This window comes from Entamoeba dispar, genomic scaffold, assembly GCF_000209125.1.
Source record: "Entamoeba dispar SAW760 scf_1105229460223 genomic scaffold, whole genome shotgun sequence".
Lineage (NCBI taxonomy): Eukaryota > Evosea > Mastigamoebida > Endamoebidae > Entamoeba > Entamoeba dispar.
This window is the reverse complement of record NW_001854085.1, coordinates 25,745-52,181: the sequence shown is the minus strand read 5'-3', so window position 1 is coordinate 52,181 and position 26,437 is coordinate 25,745. Positions and strand designations below refer to the sequence as shown.

Here is a 26,437-nt window from a genome sequence, read left to right as displayed (position 1 = left end):
ATTTATTTTTCTATATTTTTTAAGTAAGCATGAACTTATTATTCTTTTTTAGAAAAAATTCATTTAATTAATACATCAAAAATGATCTATATAAAAATAAAAACCCTTAGGTTTTTTTTATAAGTTTATTACCGTACTTATGAGTAGTACTGTAAGATATCATTTCTATAATAATCCAACTGTACTCATTGCTGTTGCTGGTGGAACTGCTTCAGGAAAAACAACGTTCTGTCAAGAAATTGCAAATACATTAAAAGGAGAGAAATTTGTAGTTATTTCACAAGATTCATTTTATAGACCATTAACAAAAGAAGAACATGATAATGTTGCTGAATATAATTTTGATTCTCCAAGTTCATTTGATTGGAATTTAATAATTGAAACATTAAAAAAAATAAAAGCAAAGAAAAGTGTATCATTACCAGTATATGATTATGTTACCCATTCAAGAAAACCAGATTGGGTTCCAGTTGAAACAGGAGACGTAGTAATATTTGAAGGATTATATACATTTTATCAAATGAAAGGTTATGAAAATTATTTTGACATGTTTGATTTAAAGATATTTATTGAATCTGATAATGACACTAGACTTGCAAGAAGAATTTTAAGAGATATGAATTATCGTGGAAGAACACTTGACTCAGTATTGTTTCAATATAAAAAATTTGTTAAACCTGCATATGATAAATGGGTTTATCCACAACGTAAAAGAGCTGATATTATTGTTCCATGGGGAGAAATTGAAAAGGCACAAACACCAGGAGTGTTATCACAGATGCCAGCATTAAAGATGGTTTCTCAATATATTGAACAATTTTTCATACAAGGACCATATAAAAAGATTTCAAGTATGAATAATTTTGAAATTAGTGCTGATTTAGAATGTCCAAAAGGAAGTCTTTCTGATGTAGACAATTAAAAAAAAATGAAGTTTCATTTCATTTGACTGATTGTTATAAAACTGATTTTATTTTAATCTAATTTGATTCTGGATTGTTGGGTTAGTTAATTTTACAATAGTCAAAATAAGAACTGTTTAACCAAAAACATTATTTTTTTATTTAATGAAAAAGTAATTAGAAATTACGTGGAACCACAAAAGCAGAAAAAAGAAACAAAAAGAAGGAAGATAACAAGGTAGTTTAAAAGAGGAAGAAAACACAAGAAAACAAAAAAAGAAGTGATGTTCTTTCAGAAGCTATTTTATATTTAAAAGAAAAAACAAAACAATAAAAGAATAAAGAATAGAAATAGTTACAAAAAGTTTATTAAAATTGTTTTTAAAATGGCAAAAAATAGTAATTGGTAAAAAAGAAAAAAAAACAAAAGAATTTTTTACTTTAGGAAATAATGAAATGAACTGAATAATCGATAATCCATTGTTTATCATGAGACATAGTGAAACACCTCGAAATACTATCATTATTGCTCCATTTGACCGTTCAAATAAAACAAAAACTGCAACTCCATCTGTTTCACCTGATAATACATTAAGAGAACGAGTAAGTTGTGATGTAAGAAGAGTTAATCAAACAGCACTAAATGTTATTTCGATTACGTTTCTAAAGTGTGAATTACAAATAGATATATCGTCAATATTTTCTCCGGGAGTTGTTGGAATGTATTTTTTTAATGTTCAATATGATACACACACTAGTGCTATTCAAAAAAGGTATTCACAATTTTATTTCCTTGACAATTATCTCCATATGAAATACCCTAAGATTAAATTACCATCTTTACCTCCAAAAGAAATTCTTCATTCTGGTTCTCATCCAGATGTTATTCATAAAAGATCAAAAGAATTATCTAATTACTTAGAAAATGTTGTTAAATTACCTAATATTTTAAATGATATGGTTGTTATCGAATGGTTTACACAACCTCCTGATCATCATTTAATTAGCTTTTCTAAACAAAAAAAAGCAGGATATGTATTTAAAGAAAGTTCTGTCTTCAAACGATGGAAGAAAAGGTATTGTGTATTAGCCTCTAATGTCATTGCATTATTTGAAAATGCTAAAGACTTATTAGTATATGAAGATCCTATTGATGTGTATTGTTTAAAAGGTTGTAATGTTAAACCAGTATTAGATAAGGGGCCAAATGTAATGACAATATCTCGTAATAATTTAACTCTCTGTTGCCTATATGTTGAAAGTGATGATGACTTTCTTGGATGGTTAAGTTCTATCCAAGATAGTACATTAATGAGGAGTAAGATTTCTGATCAACCCATTAGAACAAAATTAAAAATAACTAACCATTCAACAAAACCAAGAACTCGTCCAATGTCTCCTTTAACAGTTGCTTCAGCAACAATGAAACGAACAACTGAAACAAAAAGATTTTCTAGAATATATGATAATGATGCATCAAATACTTATAAAAACATTATTACTATGATCTATGAACGATTTAGAAATGAAATGAATGAAATCTTTCCATATTTCTTAGTTGACTGTAAAGAAATCAAACCAGAACACTTTAGTTTCTTTGAGGAATTACGGTCGTTACAACTAAATGATTTTCTTGAAGGAAAGAAAGTAGAGGATATGTTTCAAAAATTATTAGTGATAAGTAAAGAATATACTACATCAGCTAGTGTTCAAAGAATTACTTGGGTGTATATTAATATTCATAAATTATACAAACTTTATTGTTTTGAAGGACACACTGCCATTCAACAATTACAAGAAAAACAAACAATTCCAAGACTTATTCCTACTTCAGCCATTGACTCATCTAAATTACTTGTGTGTAGGTTATGTGAACATCAATACAAACTTTCTCAATTTTGTGATCACACTAGGCTTTGTGAAGTTATTACACGTGGATATCTCAAAGAAACGACTTGTTTACAAAGAATAGAAATGGTAATGAATTATTTAAGAGAATCTTATCAATGCCAAATGGTTAAAGATACTTTTAAATATACCCAGTTAACAGAATTAGTTCCAAACTTTAAAACTCCATTAAGTATAGATAAATTACAAAAAATTATTGAAGCGATAAGGACATTATGTGTTGATGTTACTGATATTCCACTATTAACGTTTGCTCGTGCTATTGGAGATTTACTAACATCGTATCAAAACTTACTTAAAGAATATGCTGAAAGCAAAGGGTCAAAGAATTTATGGAGTTTTATTTCTGTTTTATCAAGTAAAGGTAATAAACAAGAATTACTTCAACTATCAACAGGAACAGCGGTTAGTGTAACTGATTTTGATATTATTAAGAAATTCAGTGCAGGTGCATATAGCAGAATTTATCTTGTAAAAAAGAAATCTACAGGAGATGTTTATGCTATGAAAGTAATGAAGAAAGATGATATGATTCGTAAAAATGTAGTTGATTCTGTATTAGTTGAAAAGAATTTCCTTTCAAAAGCACATAATATTAGTGTTGTTAAATTGTATTATGCTTTTCAAGATGACATTAATTTATATCTTGTTATGGAATATTGTCCAGGTGGAGATCTTGCAACATTATTAGAACATATCGGAAGTTTTAATGAGTATGTTGCCCATGTTTATTCTGCAGAAATATTACTTTCTTTACATTATATACATGCACTAGGATGTGTACATAAAGATATTAAACCAGATAATATATTAATTAATCGTAATGGACATCTTGTATTAACTGATTTTGGCTTATCTTCATATGGACTGGTTTCTCAAGAAACCGCTGGTAAGACTGGTATTTTCTGTACTCCGGATTATGCAGCACCTGAAATCTTAATATCTAACTCATATTCTTTTGCAAGCGATTATTTTGCTTTAGGTTGTATGCTTTATGAATTTGTTGTAGGATATCCTCCTTTTAATGCTTCAACCCCTGAAGCAATCTTTATGAAAATTCAACAAGGAGTGTATGAATGGCCAGAAGATGTTGATGTGAGTGATGATTGTAAGGACTTAGTTTCAAAGTTGTTATGTCCTGAACCAGAAAAGAGACCTGTTTTCAAACAAATTGAAAACCATCCGTTCTTTTCAGATATTCATTGGGATACATTATTCGATGAGAGTAGAGAAGACATATTTGTTCCCCAATTAGATAGTGACAATGATACAGGATATTTTGAAGATGAAAGAGGAATGAAACAAAGCCATATGAAAAAAGATGATCTTATAGGAAAACCATTTAACAAAGATAAAGAAAAAACTAAACGAAACAAAAAAAATGAAGTTTCAATTAAAAGAAAAGAATCTCCTATACCTGATGGTGGAGAATTTGGTAATTTTGATGTAAGAAATATTGACAATTTGATTGAAGAAAACAGAAAGTCATATGCAAAAGAATTTGCTCGGTTTGAAATGGAAGATTTGTAATTTACAATTTTAGTTTTTGTTATTTAAAACGATTTTTACAATAACAATTTATAAAAAATTTGTTTTTTAATTTCTTTCCTTCAAGGATAAGACAAAAAATTCTACAAGTTAATCAATATATTATTTTGAATAACTATGAAAAATAAATAATTAATTATTGGTCGAATTATGTTTTAATACCCTTACACAGACAGGGAAAAGAATAAAAAGTAGTTAATTAAGTATTAATAGAAATATCTTCTATTGTTACTTGCTCAGGGGAGACTAATCCCATCCCTTCGCTTAAAAGTATTTGTTCTTCAACTTTTGGCTTATTCTTTGCTTCTAGTTGTTGAACGGTGAGAATTTTCTTTTCTCATTTTTGATGTGGAATAGAGTATTTTAGACATCCCTTATTTAAATATTCATTATTTAATTTCTTTTTAATTTCGATGCGTTTAAATTTCTTCTTCTTTGGGTTTAAATTCTTCTTCTTTGGGTTTAGATTTCTTCTTCTTTGGGTTTAGATTTCTTCTTCTTTATTTTCTTATTTTAAGGAGAATATATAATTACTACTGTATTGCTTTAGGCTAATATTCTTTTAGCCTCAACCACTTGACCCTTTTCTTTTGATAATCTTATATTATCAATTATACTTGTATTCTAACAAGTAATAATAACATCTTTATAAATACCCATTCGTTTATTATCAATGATGTTCTGTCATTGTACATAATAAACACTGCTATTCTTGCAGTACTGGGTAAGATGTTTTTCTAACCAAACGCAACGTCATAACCAGTCCATAACTGGTGGGAATCGAAGGAAGGAAATATTTTAGGGTCTCACAGACAGGGAAAAGAAATAAATAAAAATGGATATTCATTTTGTTCTTTTATTATTTAATTTAAATAGTAAAACTGATTAGATATTGTATTTATCTATATAATGCTTATAAAAAAAGGGTAAATTTTCAATTAAAAAATACTTATTTTTTGGCATCTAATTATTCATCAAATAATTATCAATTTTATGTTTAAATATGATTTGATTTATGAGTAAACACAAAATAATTTCTAATCAAAAAATCAATCAAAATTAATGTCTAGTTTTTTAAAGTAATGAATTTCCTTTTAACTTTTCTTGTAACATTTCTTCTGCTGTCTTCTTTGTTTTTGGTTCTTTCATTGATTCAGTAAGACTAATCTTTCTTTTTCTGTCGTCAGCAATTTCAACGTCTGCAAATCCAGTTAGTGCACTTTGTTTTTTCATTCGTTTAATTTTCAATTCTTTCTTTGCAGTTTCTTTATCTTCAATATCAGCAACTCTCATTTCTTCCTCCATCTTTTCAACTAAGTCATTTTGGTCGTCTTGTTCGTTATCAGAGTCTTCAAATTTGATGTATGTTCCAACTGAGTGAATTGCTTTCTTAGTTAATCGTTTTGGTTTAATTGAAATATCGAATTGTTTTGGTTTGACTTCTTCAATAATCTGTTCATCTGCTTTTTCTAATAGATCATCATCATCATCTTCTTCTTCTTCTTCAGCTTTTGTAGCAGCTTCTTCTACAACATCGTCATCGTCATCTTCAAATTTAATATGATCTTCTTTGTTTGTTTCTTCTAATTTATCAGCAAATAATCCATAAGATTGTCTCATTGCTTTTTCATCAACTTTTTCAGAATCAAAAACAGTTTTGTTATGCATCTTTGTTAGACTATAAATATATGCATCAATACTCTTTTCAGCATAGTGTTTAATAATTGGAAGTTCAATCATTAACTCAGTGATATCATTAGCAATATTCTTCATTCGTGCAATATTTGGTTCTACTCTATTCAATGGTACTTTAGCTTTTTCTAATTGTTCGATAAATGCTTGTTCATTATGTGTAAGTAATAATAATGCTTGACCATTATGATTTAAACGTGCTGTTCTTCCAACTCTATGGATGTATTGAGCTGTATCTTCAGGACAATCATATTGAACAATCCAATCTACTCCTTGAATGTCTAATCCACGAGATGCAATATCAGTACAAAATAAAATACCTCTCTTTTCTTTTGTAAATGTACTTAATTGTTCATTTCTACTATTTTGTGATTGACGACCATATAATAAATATAAAACTGCTCCAACTCTTAATTTTTTGAATGTTTCAAAGAAAAATCGAACTTCTTTTGTTGTTTGGAAGAAAACAATCATTTTAGAATTAGTATGTGTTCTAATAAATGAAAATAAAACATTAATTTTATCACCATCACCAAGTAACATATATGTTTGATTTAATGATTCTGGAGTTGCATATTGTGCTTTTTCATCAACAGAAATATATTCTGGATGTCTTAATGATAAACGAATTAAATCTTGAACAGATTTTGTTTGTGTTGCAGAAAATAACATTGTTTGTCTTTGTTTAGGAAGATGTTCTAATATTGCTGTAAGATCTTTCTTAAATCCCATATCAAGAATCCTATCTGCTTCATCTAAAATTAATATTCTTAAAGGTGTTGTATTAAAATGAGGTGTATTATCTAAATGATAGAGTAATCTACCAGGTGTACAAATTAAAACATTCATTAATCTAATAACTTTAGCTTCTTCTTTTGTATCTTTTCCACCTGTAATTAATGCAGCAGTAAAACGTTCTCCTGTAATAGAAGCAAAAACATCAAATATTTGTTGTGCTAATTCTCTTGTTGGTGATAAAATAATTGAACATAATCCATCTAATTCAGTCCATCGTGAACGATACATAAATTCAATAAGTGGAATTAAAAATGCTAATGTTTTTCCACTTCCAGTTCTTGCAGCTCCAATAATATCTCTTCCAGCTAATGCATGTGGAATAGCAGCTCTTTGAATTGGTGTCATTGTAATAAATTGATTTTTCTTAAGAAGTTGAATTGTTGATTTACTAATAGGAAATTGATCAAATCTTTTAGCATCAGGATAACTAATAGAATAATCTTCTCCTATTTTAGATTCACTTAAAATTGGATTAACTCCTCTTGGTGGTGTTTCTTTTCTTATTCTTAAATTTAATTCATTAATTTCTTCTTCAATTTTTTGTCGTTCAAGAATTTTTGGTTTAATTGAAAATGGTTTCTTGTTTTCTCTTTTTTTTGTTTTATTGGTTATAATTTGTTTGTCAGATGATTTCTTTGCTTTTTTGAAATGAGTATGTTTCTTTTGCTTTTGTTCCATAAAAACCTATTGGGATTTCCTTGATTGTTTTTTGTTTTTTATCAAATCATTTCTTTTATCATTTTTTTACTATTTTAATAAAACATTAGAAAACCTTAAAAAGAGTAATAAAAAATAAAAAATCTTATAAGATAAAAAAATGAGTTACGATGATGAACAATATGAAATGAGTGAAGAAGATATAAATCAAGAAGAAATAATTAATGATAATGAAATTCAAGAAAATGATGAAAATGATAGAAAAGAAAGAGAAAGTAATATGAATATAACTGAAAATGATGTATTAAAAGGAGATAAATTACCAAAGTATGAAATTGAAGAATCTCCTATTATTAATTTTGATTTTGCAAAAAAAAGAATTGGTTTTCTTTGTACTTCAATTATTTCTGATACTACTTCAATAGATTTTCCTTTAGAATTAAGAGAATTATTATCTTTTTGTTCTTCAAAAAATATGGCTATATCTGGATTAGCTCGTTTTTCATTAACAAAAGTATTTTGTGATATTCGTCCTGATTATATTATTAAAAGTAATGAATTATTAACATCAGCTAAAGGAACACTTTCTATTGCAGTAAGAAAGAGAGTAACATTTGAACAAAATTTAATATCATATTATGGGAAATTTATTTCATTATTAAAGAGTGAAATTATGAAACCATCATTTAAAAGATTATTAATTAAAGGTAGTATTGTTAAAACAGCAATGGCACAAATTTTATTAAAGGTTATTTGTGATTTATTAAAAAGAAATTGGCATTTTAATTTTCATATTACATTAGTTGAACTTTCAATGATATTTTTATTTTCATCAAATGAAGAATTTAATTATCCTATTTCACAATCACTACAAGAAGTTATTCAAGATGATTTAAGAGGTGATGTTACATTAGAAATAGTTAGAAGAATTGCTCAAACTGTTAAAAAACAAAATTATGAATGTAATCCAAATACTATTCGTCCATTTCTTGTTGTTGAATCAACATCAGAAGAAATTAATCCATTTAATATTAAAACTAACCCAAGAAAAGAAGAATTAAAAAATATTGATCATAAAAAACAAAAATTATCAAGAAAAAAATTAAAAGAATTAAGAATTGAAAGAAAACTTGATAAAGATGTCAAATTAATTGAAACAAAATACAGTGTTGAAGAAAAAAAGAAATATAATATGTTAGTTTTAGATACTATCTTCAGAACATATTTTAGAGTATTAAAAGAAAATCAAGAATCTCCATTGGTTCCATTAGTTTTGGAAGGAATGTCTATTCATACTCATAAAATTAATTATGACTTTATGTTAGATATTATTAAATTATTACAACAATTACTTGAAAATAAAGCAGATAAATTACAACCAATTGATACTATTAGAGTTTGTTATACTATTTTTAATACATTAAAACTTCAAAATTTCCTTGTTACAATTGATAATGTTCAATTTTATGAATCAATGTATAAAGTATTGGATCAAATTCTATTATTCCAAGATGATTTTATTGGAGAACATCATATTGGTAATAGACAAAAATTAGTTGGTGTATTAAAAATTATGCTTCTTGATGTTAAACAATTACCTCCAGTCAGAATCGCTTCTTTTGTTAAAAGAATATTAATTATGATGTTAAATTGTGACTCTTCTATAGCATTAGACTTCTGTGCTATTCTCACTTGGATCTTTAAAAGATATCGAGACACTTTTATTGGTCTTATTGAACAAGAAAATGGATTTGGTATTTATAATCCATCAATCCAACAACCAGACCATTCTGGTGCAATTAATTCATGTCTATGGGAATTAACCTTATTACAAATTCATCATAACCCTCAAATAAGAAAATGGGTTGATTCAATAAAAATTCTTCTAATTAAACACTGATTGAATATGCTATTAATAATTTCTTTCTTGTTACATCATTTATAAAACATAAATCATTAAGAAACAAATAAATCAATTTAACACTCTTCCATTGATTTTTTTGGTATTTCAAAATTATTTTTATATTTATTATTTGCATCATCAATTAATGCCTTCAATTGTTCATATAATTTTTCTTTATGTTCAACTTGTTTTTCAAAAAGAAGAGCATAATACTTTTTTGCTTGATACGGTCTATAAGAATTTAATGCTTGATGCATCGTAGAAATCAATAACCGAAGGTGATAAACATAAGGCGTAATAACCTCATACCTATGTGGTTGATTCATTTGTTTAGAAATAATGGCAAGATATGCAACAAGAATTGAATGATTTAATTGTTTTAATTGATCTCTTACATCTTTTGTTCTATCAAGTATGTCACTTGGAAACAAATCAGTTTCCTCTCTTTTGACAGTTCTATTAAAAGAAAAATAAGTTTCGTCATCCCCTAAACATGCAGGAGGTTTAGGCCAAGTACTTTCATCATTGCTTTCCCATTCTTGAATAAAGTGAGGGGGATCAAGGTATTTCTCTGCTGACATCTTTGAATAACATTTTAAGTTTTATTATTTTGTTTTATTATTTGTGGCATTAATAAAACATAAAACAAAATAATAAATTAAAAAGTTAGTTTTCAATTAATTGGTTTAACTCACTTATAATCAATTTGATTGCTTCTTTATCAATTGGCTCTTTTTTATATTGTTCATTTAATTTAGAAATAACGTCAGAGATTACTTGGTGTTGTTGTTGGGATTGATAACTCTCTTCATTAGTTTTCTTTTCTTTGTTTGCTTTTTTTGTACTTGGTGTTTCTCCCCATGGTGATTCAACAATCCATGATGGTGTTTCATTTGAATTAACAGCTTCAAGTGTTGCAGGTGATGCCCTAGTACCAATAGGTCCAGAAGAATTAACAGAAGAGTAAGGACGAGGACTAGATGAATCTTTTTTTCCATGTAAGAAGGATGTTAATTTTTGGGTAATATTTGGTTGTTGTATTTGTTGAGGTTTAGGAACAATTGGATAATTTCCTTCAGCAATGTTAACTGCTAATTTAATTAAGTTATGAAGATTTTCTACAGGTGGGAATTTAGTTACTCTTTTCATAATATAGATATAATCATCATGTTCCACAATATCATTTCGAATGTAGTGCAACATCGCTAAAAAGAATCCATCACAAAGCTTTAACGAACTACCATAAGCAAATATGGCGTCCCATATTATCACAGAGTCAGCTAGTAAAAATTCTCTTGCAAACATCATTTTTAACCATTTAATACCAAACACACTTAATACTTGATGTTTTAATAAAATTGAATGATATTGACTATCGTATTGATTTAAATTATCAAATATTGCTTCACATTTCTCTTGAATTTTAGAACTATTATCTGCCACACTTCGTTTAAGATCTCTGAATTCATATAATACACCAAGGTCTTTCATAAGATATTCGAAAGTAATGTATGTATCTTCCTCAAGATATTTTGTGTTAAACATTTCTAATAAAATCTTATTGTGTTATTATTGTATTTCTTAGTTATTTAAATAAATAAAAAACTACAAACAGACTTATTTGGTTCTTCTAAACTAATTTGTTCGGAGCGTTCTTTGATAAAAGTAGTAGTAATATCAGTATCAAATGTATGATATATAATCGCCATAATTTCATGAAATCCTTGTTGATAATTTTTGTCTTTATGATCCTTAGCAAAGATGTAACACATTCTTGTAATTTTTTCTCTAAATTGAGGGTCAGTAAAGTATTCTTGATCAGAAAATAATCTATTAACATCTGCCTCAACTCTCCTAAGAATGTCCTTATTAAATTTAATTTCTGGGTCTTCTGTGGGTGGGGCCAAAGGATCAACAAATGCAACTTTTGGTTCTAATTTTTCTTTATTTTCCCAATGCCTTTAATTATCAGTTATGAATTATATACAATAATAATAACAAACATTGCCCTTAAATCATCATAACTCTTTCGTTGTTTATTCATTGTCTCAATCCATTCTTCACTGGCTTGTGGTTTAATTACTTTTAAGAAAATTTTCCATGCAAGTGGACGTAATGCTTTACTCAACCCTTCTTCAATGGCAATTTTCTTTAACTTTTCAAACCCGTTAGAGTCAAGATAAAGACTTTTGAAAATGTCAGTAATTGAATCACTCATCAATTAATGAAAGATATCGCTTTCTTTTTAAGATTTTTTAAGTTTTTAGAATTATATTTGAAATATATTTTTATTTTTTTTTCTTTTTATTGCTTAAATTTTTTCTTGTTGCTTCATGTTTCTTCATTTAAGAAAATAGAATCTTGGAAAGAAATAAAATAATATCAACCATTGAACATATTTAAACAGTATTAATACATCGTTAACTCTATTACTATTCCTAATTTTTCCTCAAATTCATTCACTTTATCTTTTAATTTATTCGTTATTTTATTTTTTATTAATTTTAATTAGAATCTTTTCTATGTCTTAAAATATGCAACCATTCGAATACTATATACTCTATTAACTTCTTATGGTGCTATTAATATTGCCATCATATTAATAACTTTATTGCATTTGACAATCTTATTAACAATATTTTATATGACTAAAATGGTGAAAACCAAAAAAAAAATTTTCTTTTTATGTGAAAAAATAGTCTTCATTTATGATTTTTTGTTATGCATAATTAACAAAAAAGTTTGGTCACTACCTTATTCCCTTGAGTCTTGGCTGCAACACTCTCGCAATAGCAAAGCACCCACAAATCTAAAGAGTTCTCTTTTTCTAAGTTAATGTTATAAAAAATATCTGGAATATGTTAAATCGTTTTTACAAAAGGATAATGTTATGAAAGTTCTTGACTGGTTTTATTTGTTCTAAGTATTTTATTAGAGAAGGCTTTCCAATGAATAAGAAGTTGTTTTCTATTTAATGAGGCTGAATGTTTAGAAGATCTCACCTGATGTTTTTAGTTATTTTAAAAAAAAGTAAATCTTCAAAATATTATTCATTCCTCCTATGTCTGAAGCACGCCAAATTTATCCTTCTCTTGTTGTTACGTTTAATGAAGATATTAATAGTCTAAAAGAATCATCTAAAGGAACTATATTAGAACCATTTTTTAATGACAATAGCCCAATTAGTAGTGATATGACTGAGATAGTTGCTGTAAATGATTATATTCAAAAGAATTCATTAGCTGATCTTCCTGATGTGTTTGTTTGTGAGAAAATAGAAAAAATGATACAAGGAGGGGTTAAACCATTTCAAGCAATGGAATTTGGTAAAATATTAGGGAATAATGATAAGATGACCTTATTCTTTGAAATGATTAAACCTTCAACAATGTATTTCATTGCTCAGGAAGATGAAAAAAAAATTTTAAGACTATTTCTATTTGGACTTTATAAAATGAAAGCACTATCTCCACCTGTTTTGCGTATTGTCAAACAAATGTATTTTGAACCAGTGAATATTCCATGCCAATCAAAGATCAAAAAACCAAAAAATGAAATTTCTGAATTAGTTAATTATAGACTAGGAGACATGGAAAACGCTTTAGATGAAATGAGAAAGAAAGTTAGCCAATTGACAATGAAGGTTACTCCAATTGAATCAGAAGAATCATTAACAATTCAGAAAAATTATAGTAATGAAGAAAAAGAACTGGTAAAAGTCCAACCGAAACAAAACGAAAAGAAACCAAATGATAATCCTTTCATTTTTGTTTGTAGGGAGAATAAGACATACATTAAAATTATTGATGGAAAACTAAGAGGAAACGTTTATTATGTTGATTGTAATAATGAAGATATATCAATTGAACTGAAAGAAGACCAACTTTTTATTACTGATTCTGAAAGAAATAGTATTCAGATACATCAAATGGATATATCAGAGAAAATAGAATTATTATGGGAGGTGGTTGATCCTATCTTTAACAGTAATGTAGAAAATATGAATATTGAATCAATGACAACGAATGAAAATTGGCAATTATTTGATGATTTATTAAATAATTAATTATTATTTAATCGTTAATTTATTAAAACAATTATTTTTCTTAATAATAAAAAATCAAATCAATTTATTATTTATTCTTGTTCTTCATTTTCTTCAAGTTCATCATTATCACTATTTTCATCATTACCATTAGCATCCTCTTCAATGTCATCTTTCATTTCTTCATCAACACTATCATCTTCGACAAATTCTTTACGTGCTTTTTCTAATAATTTTTCATTTTTAAAATCAAATCCACTAGCTTTAACTTCTTCATCTAAATTCTCTGTTTGTTCAATATCTTTTAAAGTGATAACTTCTTCAGTTCCAAATCCAAATCTTTTCCAAAAAAAGGTCTTAATACATCCAACATCACGATCGAAGAATTCTTCAGCTTCAGAACAATGAACACTAACCATTTGGGGAAAATCAATCATTGTTAATTTGTCATCATCACTTAATATGAGATTAAATTCATTCAAATCACAATGAATTAATCCACATTCAGCTAATTTAACTGCAAGATCAAGTCCTTGATGGAAAACAGCAATAGGCTCTTCTATTTCTCTAACATTTGCTAATAAAGTTCCTTTAACTCGAGACATTAAAACACAATGCCTATTACAATCAACTGGGATTGGAGTAGGGAAGCCTTTTGTATATAATGCCTTCATGAAAGCAAATTCTTTTTGAGCAGACAAACGAGATAAATACAACCAATTGGTAGTCACACGACCTTTTGTATAATCTCTTTTCTTTTTGACAGCTCTAAACGATGTCCTTCCTAATCTATGAAATTTTAGTACTAGCTCATCTCCTTTTTCATTAGTTGCTAAATAAATATCAGCCTCTTTTCCAACTCCAATCTTCTGTGCAACCCCAGTTATTACTCCTCTTTGTGTAAGTGTTCTTAAAGCAAGATAATCATAACCAAGATATGTTAATCTATATCCATTATATGGCATTGTTGAATGCCAAACGAGTTTATGTTTGTGTAAATCTTTCATAGACCGAACCACCAAGGATTGATTTAATTTAGAAATTTGAATTATTAATTCTAATGGTACTAATTCGTGATTACGCATTCCCATTTCAATTGCTGTTAATACTCTAAATTCTTCTTTAGACATAAACCGAAAAAATGATGGATCAAGCTTTACCATAGTAAATACATTTTAGAATTCTTTTGTTTTTTTCAATTTTTATAATATTTTTTTGTTTTAGGTTTTTACTATAAAAATAGTATAAGAATATTAGATATAATAATTTATTTAAATATAATAAGGGAATTACTGTATGTACATCAAGATTATAGTAAGATATAAATTAAAGAAAATCAATTGTATTAAAGAAGAAAAGTCTTTAAGTTATTGAGATTAGAAAAAGAAAAAAGTATAAAAACCCTAAGACGGAACTTGAGATAATGTAGATTACTCATCATGGGTATTGAACCAGCATTGGAAGCTATTGCTAGAAAATATAATTGCGATAAAATGATTTGCAGAAGATGCTATGCCAGACTTCCTCTCAGAGCTACTACTTGCAGAAAAAAGAAATGTGGACATTCAGGAGATCTTAGACCAAAGAAGAAGATCCAATCAAAGAAATAATTGAGTTAGCTCTATGGTCTAATCATAAGATTTATTTAGGTTTATTTAATCTAGTTGAATGATGACTTTGATGTTTTCTATCAAAACTAATTAAACACAGAAAAATAAAAGGTATTAAAGGAATGAAACAATTGAAGGAATCTTAGTTGAATGAATTCATATAAGAAAGACATTTTTCATTATGCTAAACTCTGAAGTTTTTAATTAGTTAAACCCTCTTGTTTTTTAATTATAAAATATAATTTTATTAACTATAAAATATAGTTTAAATGATGTTTTTATTTTAGGTTGTGATGCAACATAATTTCCCGAAAAAAGATGATAAAATAAGCTAATAGCTGAAATAAAGAGAAATTTTTTCAAGAGAGTTAAATGAACTCATTTATTAAATCAGATATGTCGATTTCAAACGATGGAAAACGTATGAGAGGAAATAATGAAAGAAGAATTAAAAGAGATAAGCCATATAATAAAAGAAAGAAACAAGCGTTTGTTTTTAGCATTTGATATTGAAAAATAATAAAGAGAAAAACAGAGAGTGATTACATAGAGGGTCATCAGAAGACATACTCAATGACCAATTAGAGAAAATATTTGATAGAGTTATGTTTGTTATTAATTTATGATTAAATCATCTTCTTTTCTCCTAAACAAGACGAAAAGACAATAAAAGAAAACTGTTTTTGTTGTTAAGTTAAAAAAATAACAATTATTGATTGAATATTAGATTACCTGATGAACTAGTTGAAATAAGATATGAAGTCATGGAACGTGTTGAACATGTATTAAATCTAAATTACGTTGATTTTATGTTTAAAGGACAAGTGTACGGATCAACCCATTATGGTCTATGTCTAAAAGATGGTGATTTAGATATCTGTTGTACTAGTCAGTCAGGAAGACAAGTAAGCCCTGTTGTATTAGAGTCATTTGCGGAGTGTTTTAAGAGAAGTTTGTTTCATTTATTTTTATTACCTTAAAAGGGGAGTTATATAGTAAAAAAAAATAAGATTTAATTAAATAGACAAATTTGAAGTAAAGAATGTTATTGAGACTGCAAAAGTTCCTATTATCAAGATGATTGATTTAGAGACTAAAGTAAAAATTGATTTATCATTCAATCAACCTGTGGCTCAAATACACTCAGAATTCTTTTATACAATGATTGCTTGCATTAAACATTTTAGGATTGTTGCGGTATTGTTAAAATATTGGTTAAAAATACGGAATTTGAATTGTCCATTTAAAGGAGGACTGTCATCAGCAGCTCTATGTTTTATGAGTTTGTTATATTTAGTGCAATACTATTAACGATTAACTTTTCTAGTATGTCACTATTTTACAACATTTGACCCCCCATTATTTCCTTCTGATTTTCGATATTACTTAGTACCTCCATGTGAATTAAGGATATTAGGATCTAAATTACCAGCACAAGTAACAATGCAACATACTCCAGCAAGTTTAGTTAAAGGGTTTTTTGATTATTATAAAAATTTTGATTATGACTACCCTATTCAACCAACACTAGGTGAATTACCTGAAAATTACTTTCTTGTACCTGCGGTTATGACGGTATTAGATCCTATTTCACTTGTAAATTGTACTAAAGGAGTTTCAATGGATGGACTGAAGGCATTAAAAATGGAACTAACACGGGCAAGTAAAATATTAAGTGAAGAGAATGATTTCAATAAGTTACTAGAAAAACCTGTACCCTTTCCTGAATAAATGGATGTTTGTGTATCAATTTAAATGTTATAATGGAACTTTCAAAAACAATTTTTTCTTTGGTTCAAGTAATTTTTTTAAATTTTTTGTAAAAGAAAAATCTTAATATCTTATTTTTAGTTAATGGAATGGTGTAATATTAAAGTTATTATTCATCATGTCTCTACTACAGTTAATGGAATTTATATAGATAATGGTTCACTGTATATAAGAAATAATGAGTTATTTGTTTCTTTTGATCAATATAATTATTCAATTTCATTTCAAGACATTGATGCAATATTTTGTTTTCATTACCCTGGTTGTGCGTTAATTTTTAACTGGTTTTCTGTGTCTTCAAAAACACGCTCTTCAAATTATGTATTTATTATTAAAGAAGACATTACTCCTTTGATTAATGCCCTCTATGACTCAGTCAAAATAGTCGATTTAAATCAACCGGGTATTATTCCAATAACAGTAAGAATACGTACTGAATTACAACTTCTCTTTGTTTCTAGTAGTTTTGTTGTATATCCATTTCTTGATTCTGTACATTTTATTTCAAGAACTGGTAACTCTGTTATTTTTGAAAAGTTTTATATAAATAAAACAACAATTAGATGGAGAATTACTTTCATAAGTGGAAATACACGCCTTGCGCCATATGCACTTTGCCTACATGCACTTCACACAAAAAGAATTTTTTCGAGATTAAATTGGATTTCTTATGAATATGAACCTAATTTAGAATCATTAGATGAAGTATTATTTCTTGCTCAAAAACAAGGGATAAATTTTGAAAAGTCCTTACAAAAAAGCATTCTCTTAGGTCCAAAAGAAAAAATGAGTGTTGTTAGTTTTCTCAACAATGAGTAGAATTTAACAGATTGATTTTTAGTAAAAGATTACTACTTCTTTTCTTCTTAATTAATAAAAAAAATAGAAATAATGAAATATGATTATTTATTTAAAGCATCAATAATTTGTCTGAAATTATTTTGATCAGTTACATTGCATTGATCACTAAAATTCACATACTCAACACATGTTTTAATTTCACTAATTTCTTTATTGTTTCTATCTATTACAAGTTTTAATGACCATTCAAAAAAGAATTGGTCAGTGACTACACTAGCTTCTCTTTTATGGTGTTTAATAATAACTGTTTTTGGTGTAACATCAATATCAACTCTCCATCCATTTGGGACATCTCTATATGGAAATTTCATTCTTAATGGAACGTAATACTGTACAGCACTTGCAAACATACATTGTGTAATAGTTTTAAGAATAGAAAGCACAAGATCACCTTCTTCAATATTTTCTTGTAAATAACTCTCTCCAAAAATAGCTGCATCTCCATTTCTTTTACCAGAAACATACGGAAAATATTTGTCATACGTTGAAGTTAATTTGTTTGCTAATTCTTTTTCATCTAATGAAGATGCTAAACCACAGACTACGGCTTTAATACATTCTTCAGCCTGATAATCAGGATTTTGTTCTGATATTTTAGGACCAGAAACAACTAATAAAGAGTCTTTAAATATTTGAACTTTTGGAGCAAGTCGTGGAATATCAATGAAAACTGATGTGTCTTTAACTGGACGAGCATAAACTGCTTTAATGTCATTCACCATTTCTTCTAATGCAATAACGTCAGGTTTAAATTCAGGATTATAAAATGAAATATATCCTTTTTCTTTTCGTTTAATAACATAACCAACAACAACAATTATAAACACAACTAAAGAAGCAATTGAAGTAACAATAGTGGTACTCATTGGAAGTAATAAAGTGATTGATTTTTTTTTAGATTTTAACGAATTTTTTTCACCAAAGAATTTTATCTATATTTAGTATTTTTTGAAATTATTTTTTTTTTGTTTTTAATAATAACAAAACTAAAATTTTATAACATTTGTTAATTACACTAGAAATAGGAGTTTTATAAAAAGTTGCACAATAAAAAAACAGTAAAATAAAGATAGTTTTTTTAAAGAGCCATAATAAAATAATAAACCAAATGATTTTACATTTTAAAAAGAATCACTCATTAATAAATGAGCAAATGAAGAAATAAAATTTGGGTAATTTACGTCTGAGAATGATGATAACTATCTGTCGTTCTGATGCTTTTTTCTTAGAGTATTATGTTACTTTAATATTGAGAAAGATAAAAATAATAAAACAAATTTATTTCTTAATCAATAAAAAACGATATATAAAACAAAAAAAGAGTTGAGGTTTTATTATTAGAGAAAAAAGAAAAAGTACAAGAAAAAGACATTTGAAGTTGTTAATTATAATGAACAACTTAGAAAATTTGGTTCAAGAATATTATACCACAAGTGACAATAACAGAAGAATTCAATTAAAGGCATACTTAATTGAAAAAATAAAAAATAAAGAAGAAATTGAAATATTAAAAGGGTTATTACAAAGTTCAAATAATGCATTTGTACAAACATATTGTATATCGTTATTATCACAAGGAATGTTAGAGTCACCAGAATTATTCATTGGAATTTCTGAATCTATTCAACTCCTCTCACTTCAATTATTTAAAAATAATCCTCAAATGAAAAAATCAGCTTCAACCCTTTTTGCTTCGAGTGTTATTGGGTGTTGGCAATTTGAACATAATACGCAAAATTTGGTGAATACTTTTCAAGTATTATCAGATAAGAATTATGACGTTTTTGTTGATATGTCAAATATTTTAATCGATGTTTGTTTTATGCAAATATGTACTTTATTTTTCTTTTGTTTATTATATTATTTACATTTAATAGACATTTAGAACTTATCAAACAAAACCAAGTTTTCCAAAGAAAATTACTGCTGATTTTAGAAATAGTATATTAATGGTTATTACTGGGTTAGCTGGAAGTAATTTAAATAGACCAGGAATTGGTGCAATTTCTATTTTAGAAAATGCTATGTTTGTTTGTAATATTACAAAAACTGATGAAACTGATGAAACTTTTACGTTTTATCCAACGAAAGAGTTCTTAGATTATTTTATGTCAATTTTAGATATAATCATTTCAAGAGTTCCTGAATCTTTAAATTTGATTGATCAATTAGCACGTATTAAACCATCTTGTTTTGTTGATACTATGGAAATAGAAGGTTCAAGAGATTGGTTTGTTAAAAGGTTAGTTAAGGTTGTTGATTATTGTGCAACAAGTGGGAGAATTGAATTAATAAATATGGGATCTCAATTACTAACTGATCTTCATGCTACACATCCAATTTTTAGTTATATTAATCAAGAGTTTATTGACCATATTTCTGCATTTACTACATTTGCTTGTTATAATGGTGATTCTAGATCAATATATAATATATTAAGGTTTTGGGGTATGTATTCTTTATACCCATCATTTATACCAAGTTCATTTGAATGTGTTGTTGTATTATTTTGTAGGTTAATACAAGATGAATATGAAGAGATTAATGAAAGTGCATTTCTTCATTTTGGAGTTTTAGCAAAACTATGTCTTGCAGAAACTTTTAGTATTTTTGAAACGTTTATCAATTTATTTATTGAAAATCAAAGAGTAAATCAAACAGACTCTGTGTTATTACAAAGAATATTTAAAACAATTGAAGATTCAAAAACAAATGAAGAAATTTATTTTAATATATTTTCTAATCTAATTATATTATCATCATCTATCCTTGCTGGAAGAGATCCTACAGACTCTCAATCTGTTTGTCTTTATTCAATGTTTGCAAGAAAGATAGATCTTGTATGTAAAGGATGTATAAGTAATATTAATTCATCTTCGTTTGATAGAAGTATAGAAACTCCAAGATCTAAAGTTCAAATGGCTATATTAATGTTTTATAAAAGTTACATATCCAGTTATTTATGGGATGAAAGTAAAAATTATAGAGATGATGGAATGATTATTATTAGACAAGAGTCTATAACTAGTGCGTTTGGATATTATTTATCTTTAATTGAAATGATATTTACATTAATTTCTATGTGGTGTAGAAATTATAAAGTATTAATGAAAATTACTGAAGTATTAAAAAAAATTGTTTCTATTAATGAGTATGCAAACAAAGTTGTTAAATTACCTCCTTTAAAATTTTTATTTGAAGATGACTGTTTTAGTGTATTACAAAATGTCTCACTTCCTTTAAATGAAATGGTTGATTTTAGAACATCTTTTTATCAATGCCTTGGGTTATTATTATATAATATTCCATTATCATATCATGTTAGATTTTTAAGACAATTTTTAATACCTCATCCTTTTCAATTAGTTGATATAAGAGCAATTGTAAAAGCCTCTCATTCATGTATAGAAAATATTCCACCAATTTTTGAACATATTTGTGCTCATAATGATATTTATTTACATCCTATAAATGGACCAATTAATGGAGATGATTGGTTTTTTGTATTAAGATTAGCAAAACAAATTACTGTATCAAGAGATTTTAAATATAATTATGCACCTGAATGTCCAACTGCTTGTAGACTTTTTCACTATATTGCTGAACTTGTTATTAAATTCTCTGAGTATGCTTTAGAACAACAAACTCAAATACTTGCTACACCAAAAGGAGAGTTATTTGATAATTTTATTAGAAATGCTTCACTTGCAATAAAAGTGACTGTTTGGTTGTTAGATAATAATCATATTAATTTCGCAGCATTTAAAATATACAATGATAATACTGTTACTATGTTAATTAATGCTATAGCATCATTGTCAATTATGATAGAAAATTATTCATTAAATTATCCAAAAACTTTTGAGATATTATTAAAGTACTGTGAAAAAATGGCAGAACAAGTAGTTTCACTTCAACTTGAAAGTGAAAAAGTTCAATTTATATTTAGGTTTGCTTGTAGAGCATTAAAAGAGAAAAAAGTATTATGGATAGTAACTGGAAGTTCAAGCATTGAATCAATATTATATTCTGCATATAATCAACGAAGTACAAATGAATATTGCGTAGTATTATTAAAAGCGCTTCAAGGATTAATACCTGATATAATAATGAATGCCTTTGATAATTTATTTAATGAATTTGAAGCATGGACATTAGAAAGATTAATATTTGCTATTATTGTTATATACCCAGATATTTATCAAAAAACTCAATTTAGAATTGCAAGTTTTATTCAAAATTCTGTAAAACGTCAAAAATTTATGTCATATTTCCAAATGATCGATTTAGGAGGAACTATGGAATTAGACGATCGTAAAATGAGTTCGTTTGATGAACGATTAAAAGAATTCATTAAAGCAATTAAACCACTTTATCATAATAATGGATATGAATAAATTTTTTTTAATTATATCTTTTTTCAAATTGTTATTTTTCTTTTTTATAAAAATCTTTTAAATTCCATTTTTTAATTTATTTTCTCAAAACAAAGGGGAATTTTCTAAAGAATCTTTTGAAATAAAGAGTTAACTATTTTATTATTTAAACTTCAAAAAATACTAAAATATTGAAAAGAAAAAAGAATAACTCTTTTACTAAGTGATAAATAAAGACCTTTTCAAACATTTTTTTTTTGTGAAACCTCTTAATAAAATGAAAGAACTATAAAAATTTTCATTAAAGAATTTATGACCCAAGAACCTAATTATGTTTTTAAAATATTAATGATTGGCGAATCAAGTGTTGGTAAAACGTCATTGGTTAAAAGATATTGTGAAGGAATATTTCTAGAAGAAATGATGTCAACAGTTGGTATTGACTTTGAATTTAAAGAACTAAAAATTGGAGAAACTCCTGTTAAATTACAAATTTGGGATACTGCTGGACAAGAAAGATTTCATAATGTTACAAGTAGTTATTTTAGAGGGACTCATGGATGCATTATTGTTTATGATGTAAATAAACTAGAAACATTTGAAAAAGTTTGTTATTTAAATAAAATAGTAAAAAAGAAGAAAAGTAACTCAAAAAATAGTTAAATTACTGGATAGAAGAATATCGTGATGAACAACCAAATTCAGAAATTATTATTGTTGGTAATAAAATTGATAAAGAAATGAAAGTCCTTGAATCAAGTGCTATTCAATTTGCAAATACAAGAAAAGCACGTCACTATTTAAGTAGTGCTAAAACAGGACAAAACGTTGAAGAAATATTCCAAGATCTAGCAGAATCAATTTTACAAAATAAAAAGTTAATTACTTCACTTAATGAAGCTAATCAAATAACTACTATTTCTCCTATTCAAGAAAGTTCTTCTTGTTGTTGATTTAATGACAAAAATAATGTAACAAAGTTAACCAAATTACATGCATTTCTTCTATTATTTTGAATTAATGTAAATAAGTTCTTTTTATGATAAGATTAAATCTCATTATATTTTTTTTCTCTAAAAAGAAATATGAGAAAGGTTTCTATTATCCTAAAAATTAAATTTTTTTATCTTTTTATAATCTCACTGTTTTTATTATAATTTTTTATGTCAAAAGACAATCAAAGTAAAACTTCATTTAAAAGTTTTGATTCAAAAGCTTCTCCTGTTCCTGTCACTGACACCACTGTCTCTATTATATTAGATCCAAACAAAGATGCTCAAGAAATTGCAGGTGTATTACACACATATTGGCATATGAAAGAAAGACAATGGAATCGAAAAATTACAATGACATTTACAAATTCGAGTAAAACTTTTAGTGTTTTATATTCTATTAGTATTGCAATTATCTTTTTGATTTACTTAATGCTTCAAATATTTCTGTTTAAACGGCATAATAAATTTATTGTAGAATATTTATTAGAGGCTGTTCTTTCAATTGCTTGTATTTTGTTTGGTCCTCGTTTACAAATGAAATATCGAATTCTTACTACTGAGGCATATCTTTTTACCATTATTTTTTTTATTTGTTCATGGTATTATCAACCAGGGTATTATGTTCCCTATTTATTTTGTTGTGTTTTGTTGGGTTTATTTTCATTATTTATTTATTCAACTTCACTTCGTTTAAAGAGATTTTATATTAGTCAAATAAGACGGGAGACAGGGTCAATTAGAAAAATTGTTCAAGAAGACACAATACGATATGAAATTCAGCAAGACCAGTTCTTTAGTAATCCTCATTTATGTGTTTTAGAGTCTAAATATTCAGGACTAGTAGAAGGAGAATCGCTTTGGATTGATACAAGCTATCAAGGAGAATATGTTAGTGGGTGGTTTGAAAATGGTGAACCTGTTGGTCCTTTTGAATCAATTGAAAATGGGACTAGAAATGTTTTACATAGTTTACGTATTATTTTTGCTACAGACGCCCAGGGTAAATACACTAATCATCGTAAACCACTGCATTATGGTGTTGCTGGAGTTGAGTGTAACGTTTCTGGTAATTTTTATTTAGGATATCCACGTTGTCGGTTTATCAATGGACCAACATTATGTCAATGTCAAGGTCCATGTCAATGTTTAAATAATCAATTTTTATATTATAAGCACTCTGACGATAATAAACCAGTTGAAACTATTACTGTTGCTATTGACTCTCTAAACAATCTTTCAATCTCTGGGTTCCAAGGGGATGTTGATGATATTAAATTAAACTATGATAATGGCCAAATTGGGATTGATGAACGTTGGTTGCCAATCGCAGAAGAAGGAAAAGAGGCATTAATATACATTCATGGATTAAATCATACATTAGTTGATGCACTAAAGAGATTAGGTCAATTACTTGCATTAGGACATTTTCCAAAACATATTATCCCATTTGTGTTTAGTTGGCCATCATGTTCTAATCCATTTTTGTATTGTTGTGCAGCGAATGTTTCTAGTGATAATGCAGTTCATAGAGATTTACGTCGATTTCTTTATTCTCTTCGTAATACAAAAATAAAGAAAATTCATTTCTTAGGACATTCATTAGGAACAAGATTTTTCTTACAAAGTTTTTCAATGTTAAAAGAATTATTTGCTCCAACAGAAGAATTTTGTAGAGATCATGGACTGTTTGAAGTTCACAATTTAATATTATTATCTGGAGATTATGACGCAGCTACATTTGTTGATGATTATCCTGATTTTATTCCATATATTAAACACGTTTCTTTATATGCAGACTCTCGAGATATGGCATTAAGATCAAGTAAATTTATGATGAGAGGAAGTAGAATAGGTCAAAATGTTTCAGTCTTTAAAGATTTAAATGGAAAGAAATTAGATGATATTGATGTTATAGATACAGGCGATCTTGAACGAAATATTGATGGAGCTAATCATGGTTTCTTTAATATTAATACTTCAATGATTGAAGATCTTCAAGAAGTTATTTGTTCAGGTAAAACTGCTGCACAAAGAACTAGTAGATTAGTTGAAAAAGATGGTGTATATCATTTTACACTTCTTCCACGAAGTGTTAAGATGTGATAAATTAAATAATTTATTAAATATTTTATTTTCATTCTTTTTTATATTTAAAAATCATTCAATTCAAATACATTAATCAAAGTAAAATGGTTCGTCATCACTAATATTGTCACTATTTGCAAAAAATAATGTCTGGTCATTTGCAAGTCCACTTGTATTACAACTTTGTGTTTTTCCAACATTATCATCATCGTCATCATCAAATATAAAAACTTCATCATTATAATCAATATTATTAAAAACAACTTGTTCATTAGATTTATCATCAACACTTTCTGAAGTTATTTCTTCAAGTTTAGAAGTCCTACATTTTTCGTTATGTTGTTGTTTATTAAAAGATTTTTTTTTCTTTTGACACAATACTTTTTTAATTAAAGAATTATCATCAGATGAAGGTGGGATTGGCTTTGTTTCTTCTTTCCTTTTGATTTGAAACTTTAATGAAGGACGGTCATTCATTTTAATTGTGATACGAGTATTTGGTCTTTTTTCTTCCTTCTTCTTTAAATATGTAAATTCTTTCCCACAAACTGATAACACATCACCATGGTGTAAGTTTTGTTTAGTTTCTACTTTAACTCCATTGACAAGAACTGGTGCTAAATCACTTAAGTTACAAACACACCTTCCCCAATCTTTATCGCATACAATTAATGAACAATGCCGAGGTAATATATTTGGTGTTTCTTCTTCAATTCTAATATCACCAAGTGAACCAATACTAATGAGTACTTTGTTTAAATCAAATATATTTTTTGAAGAAGAAATCAAATAAAAGTTTTGCATTAAAAATTGTTATATTAATTTTACAGTTCTTAAAGAGATTTTTTATTTAATAACATCAAATGATGTTAATTATTATTAAAAATATAAACTTTAATATTTTAGTAAATCATAACCTTTTGTTTAAAGTTTCTTAGCAACGAATTCCTTAAGAGCATCAACAGTTCTAGCACTTTCAAATTCAGTAGATTCATTGTCCTTGTATAAGATAAGAGTTGGATATCCTTGGACATGTTCACAAATATCTTGGTTTTGAGTACAATCAACTTCAGCAACAACTAAATTTGGGAATTCAGTGGCTGCAACATTTGAGAATTCTTCATAAATTGGAGCAAGTCTCTTGCAATGTCCACACCATGGTGCAAAGAATTTAACAAAAACTGGTTTTTCTCCATGGACAGTATCATTAAAAGTAGCAGTGCTCAATGAAACAACAGTAGCAGAAGCAATAGCAATCAAGCATAAAGCAAAAAAGGCTCTCATTTA

The 26,437-nt window shown here is 27.1% G+C and overlaps 16 protein-coding genes across 16 annotated transcripts, besides 26 other annotated features; 9 read left to right on the top strand and 7 right to left on the bottom strand.

Annotated features, from left to right (window-relative positions):
• Positions 1–23: part of a sequence feature (AT_rich) that runs on past the window's edge.
• Positions 24–139: 116 nt separating this feature from the next.
• Positions 140–922, top strand: EDI_271980 (uridine-cytidine kinase, putative; the record flags this gene model as incomplete). Its single annotated transcript, XM_001737010.1, has 1 exon — positions 140–922. One exon carries the CDS (start codon positions 140–142, stop codon positions 920–922), a length of 783 nt encoding a protein of 260 aa, XP_001737062.1.
• Positions 923–1,100: 178 nt separating this feature from the next.
• Positions 1,101–1,182: a microsatellite.
• A 209-nt stretch (positions 1,183–1,391) lies between these two features.
• Positions 1,392–4,340, top strand: EDI_271970 (serine/threonine protein kinase, putative; the record flags this gene model as incomplete). Its single annotated transcript, XM_001737009.1, has 1 exon — positions 1,392–4,340. The coding sequence occupies one exon, from the start codon at positions 1,392–1,394 to the stop codon at positions 4,338–4,340; it is 2,949 nt and encodes a 982-aa protein (XP_001737061.1).
• Positions 4,341–4,385: 45 nt separating this feature from the next.
• Positions 4,386–4,413: a sequence feature (AT_rich).
• Positions 4,414–4,454: 41 nt separating this feature from the next.
• Positions 4,455–4,499: a sequence feature (AT_rich).
• A 43-nt stretch (positions 4,500–4,542) lies between these two features.
• Positions 4,543–5,162: a repeat region.
• A 50-nt stretch (positions 5,163–5,212) lies between these two features.
• Positions 5,213–5,233: a sequence feature (AT_rich).
• Positions 5,234–5,432: 199 nt separating this feature from the next.
• EDI_271960 (ATP-dependent RNA helicase DBP4, putative) lies at positions 5,433–7,526 on the bottom strand (the record flags this gene model as incomplete). The annotated part of the gene is made up of 1 exon (XM_001737008.1): positions 5,433–7,526. One exon carries the CDS (start codon positions 7,524–7,526, stop codon positions 5,433–5,435), a length of 2,094 nt encoding a protein of 697 aa, XP_001737060.1.
• Positions 7,527–7,631: 105 nt separating this feature from the next.
• Positions 7,632–7,667: a sequence feature (AT_rich).
• On the top strand, positions 7,666–9,405 carry EDI_271950 (uncharacterized protein; the record flags this gene model as incomplete). The annotated part of the gene is made up of 1 exon (XM_001737007.1): positions 7,666–9,405. The coding sequence occupies one exon, from the start codon at positions 7,666–7,668 to the stop codon at positions 9,403–9,405; it is 1,740 nt and encodes a 579-aa protein (XP_001737059.1).
• Positions 9,406–9,482: 77 nt separating this feature from the next.
• EDI_271940 (uncharacterized protein) lies at positions 9,483–9,989 on the bottom strand (the record flags this gene model as incomplete). Its single annotated transcript, XM_001737006.1, has 1 exon — positions 9,483–9,989. One exon carries the CDS (start codon positions 9,987–9,989, stop codon positions 9,483–9,485), a length of 507 nt encoding a protein of 168 aa, XP_001737058.1.
• Positions 9,516–9,540: a sequence feature (AT_rich).
• A 48-nt stretch (positions 9,990–10,037) lies between the features above and the next one.
• Positions 10,038–10,073: a sequence feature (AT_rich).
• A 1-nt stretch (position 10,074) lies between these two features.
• On the bottom strand, positions 10,075–11,626 carry EDI_271930 (uncharacterized protein; the record flags this gene model as incomplete). Its single annotated transcript, XM_001737005.1, has 3 exons — positions 10,075–10,965; positions 11,022–11,367; positions 11,412–11,626. The coding sequence occupies 3 exons, from the start codon at positions 11,624–11,626 to the stop codon at positions 10,075–10,077; spliced, it is 1,452 nt and encodes a 483-aa protein (XP_001737057.1).
• Positions 11,627–11,650: 24 nt separating this feature from the next.
• Positions 11,651–11,717: a sequence feature (AT_rich).
• A 174-nt stretch (positions 11,718–11,891) lies between these two features.
• Positions 11,892–11,919: a sequence feature (AT_rich).
• A 550-nt stretch (positions 11,920–12,469) lies between these two features.
• Positions 12,470–13,474, top strand: EDI_271920 (uncharacterized protein; the record flags this gene model as incomplete). The annotated part of the gene is made up of 1 exon (XM_001737004.1): positions 12,470–13,474. The coding sequence occupies one exon, from the start codon at positions 12,470–12,472 to the stop codon at positions 13,472–13,474; it is 1,005 nt and encodes a 334-aa protein (XP_001737056.1).
• Positions 13,446–13,500: a microsatellite.
• Positions 13,501–13,503: 3 nt separating this feature from the next.
• Positions 13,504–13,550: a sequence feature (AT_rich).
• On the bottom strand, positions 13,546–14,616 carry EDI_271910 (serine/threonine protein kinase RIO2, putative; the record flags this gene model as incomplete). Its single annotated transcript, XM_001737003.1, has 1 exon — positions 13,546–14,616. One exon carries the CDS (start codon positions 14,614–14,616, stop codon positions 13,546–13,548), a length of 1,071 nt encoding a protein of 356 aa, XP_001737055.1.
• Positions 13,574–13,656: a microsatellite.
• Positions 14,617–14,642: 26 nt separating the features above from the next.
• Positions 14,643–14,737: a sequence feature (AT_rich).
• Positions 14,738–15,284: 547 nt separating this feature from the next.
• Positions 15,285–15,349: a sequence feature (AT_rich).
• Positions 15,350–15,459: 110 nt separating this feature from the next.
• EDI_271900 (poly(A) RNA polymerase cid11, putative) lies at positions 15,460–16,794 on the top strand (the record flags this gene model as incomplete). Its single annotated transcript, XM_001737002.1, has 5 exons — positions 15,460–15,551; positions 15,614–15,670; positions 15,791–16,014; positions 16,088–16,345; positions 16,391–16,794. 5 exons carry the CDS (start codon positions 15,460–15,462, stop codon positions 16,792–16,794), a joined length of 1,035 nt encoding a protein of 344 aa, XP_001737054.1.
• Positions 16,052–16,086: a sequence feature (AT_rich).
• Positions 16,795–16,863: 69 nt separating the features above from the next.
• Positions 16,864–16,913: a sequence feature (AT_rich).
• A 4-nt stretch (positions 16,914–16,917) lies between these two features.
• EDI_271890 (uncharacterized protein) lies at positions 16,918–17,652 on the top strand (the record flags this gene model as incomplete). The annotated part of the gene is made up of 1 exon (XM_001737001.1): positions 16,918–17,652. The coding sequence occupies one exon, from the start codon at positions 16,918–16,920 to the stop codon at positions 17,650–17,652; it is 735 nt and encodes a 244-aa protein (XP_001737053.1).
• Positions 17,653–17,699: 47 nt separating this feature from the next.
• Positions 17,700–17,748: a sequence feature (AT_rich).
• Positions 17,736–18,560, bottom strand: EDI_271880 (uncharacterized protein; the record flags this gene model as incomplete). The annotated part of the gene is made up of 1 exon (XM_001737000.1): positions 17,736–18,560. The coding sequence occupies one exon, from the start codon at positions 18,558–18,560 to the stop codon at positions 17,736–17,738; it is 825 nt and encodes a 274-aa protein (XP_001737052.1).
• A 58-nt stretch (positions 18,561–18,618) lies between these two features.
• Positions 18,619–18,694: a sequence feature (AT_rich).
• Positions 18,695–18,952: 258 nt separating this feature from the next.
• Positions 18,953–18,994: a sequence feature (AT_rich).
• A 90-nt stretch (positions 18,995–19,084) lies between these two features.
• EDI_271870 (uncharacterized protein) lies at positions 19,085–22,091 on the top strand (the record flags this gene model as incomplete). The annotated part of the gene is made up of 2 exons (XM_001736999.1): positions 19,085–19,507; positions 19,572–22,091. The coding sequence occupies 2 exons, from the start codon at positions 19,085–19,087 to the stop codon at positions 22,089–22,091; spliced, it is 2,943 nt and encodes a 980-aa protein (XP_001737051.1).
• Positions 20,413–20,451: a sequence feature (AT_rich).
• Positions 22,087–22,174: a sequence feature (AT_rich).
• A 208-nt stretch (positions 22,175–22,382) lies between these two features.
• EDI_271860 (uncharacterized protein) lies at positions 22,383–23,023 on the top strand (the record flags this gene model as incomplete). Its single annotated transcript, XM_001736998.1, has 2 exons — positions 22,383–22,676; positions 22,730–23,023. The coding sequence occupies 2 exons, from the start codon at positions 22,383–22,385 to the stop codon at positions 23,021–23,023; spliced, it is 588 nt and encodes a 195-aa protein (XP_001737050.1).
• A 154-nt stretch (positions 23,024–23,177) lies between these two features.
• Positions 23,178–23,208: a sequence feature (AT_rich).
• Positions 23,209–23,233: 25 nt separating this feature from the next.
• On the top strand, positions 23,234–25,168 carry EDI_271850 (uncharacterized protein; the record flags this gene model as incomplete). The annotated part of the gene is made up of 1 exon (XM_001736997.1): positions 23,234–25,168. One exon carries the CDS (start codon positions 23,234–23,236, stop codon positions 25,166–25,168), a length of 1,935 nt encoding a protein of 644 aa, XP_001737049.1.
• Positions 25,168–25,223: a sequence feature (AT_rich).
• Positions 25,224–25,240: 17 nt separating this feature from the next.
• On the bottom strand, positions 25,241–25,954 carry EDI_271840 (uncharacterized protein; the record flags this gene model as incomplete). The annotated part of the gene is made up of 1 exon (XM_001736996.1): positions 25,241–25,954. The coding sequence occupies one exon, from the start codon at positions 25,952–25,954 to the stop codon at positions 25,241–25,243; it is 714 nt and encodes a 237-aa protein (XP_001737048.1).
• A 65-nt stretch (positions 25,955–26,019) lies between these two features.
• Positions 26,020–26,055: a sequence feature (AT_rich).
• Positions 26,056–26,074: 19 nt separating this feature from the next.
• On the bottom strand, positions 26,075–26,434 carry EDI_271830 (protein disulfide isomerase, putative; the record flags this gene model as incomplete). Its single annotated transcript, XM_001736995.1, has 1 exon — positions 26,075–26,434. The coding sequence occupies one exon, from the start codon at positions 26,432–26,434 to the stop codon at positions 26,075–26,077; it is 360 nt and encodes a 119-aa protein (XP_001737047.1).
• Between the last annotated feature and the right edge of the window lie 3 nt (positions 26,435–26,437).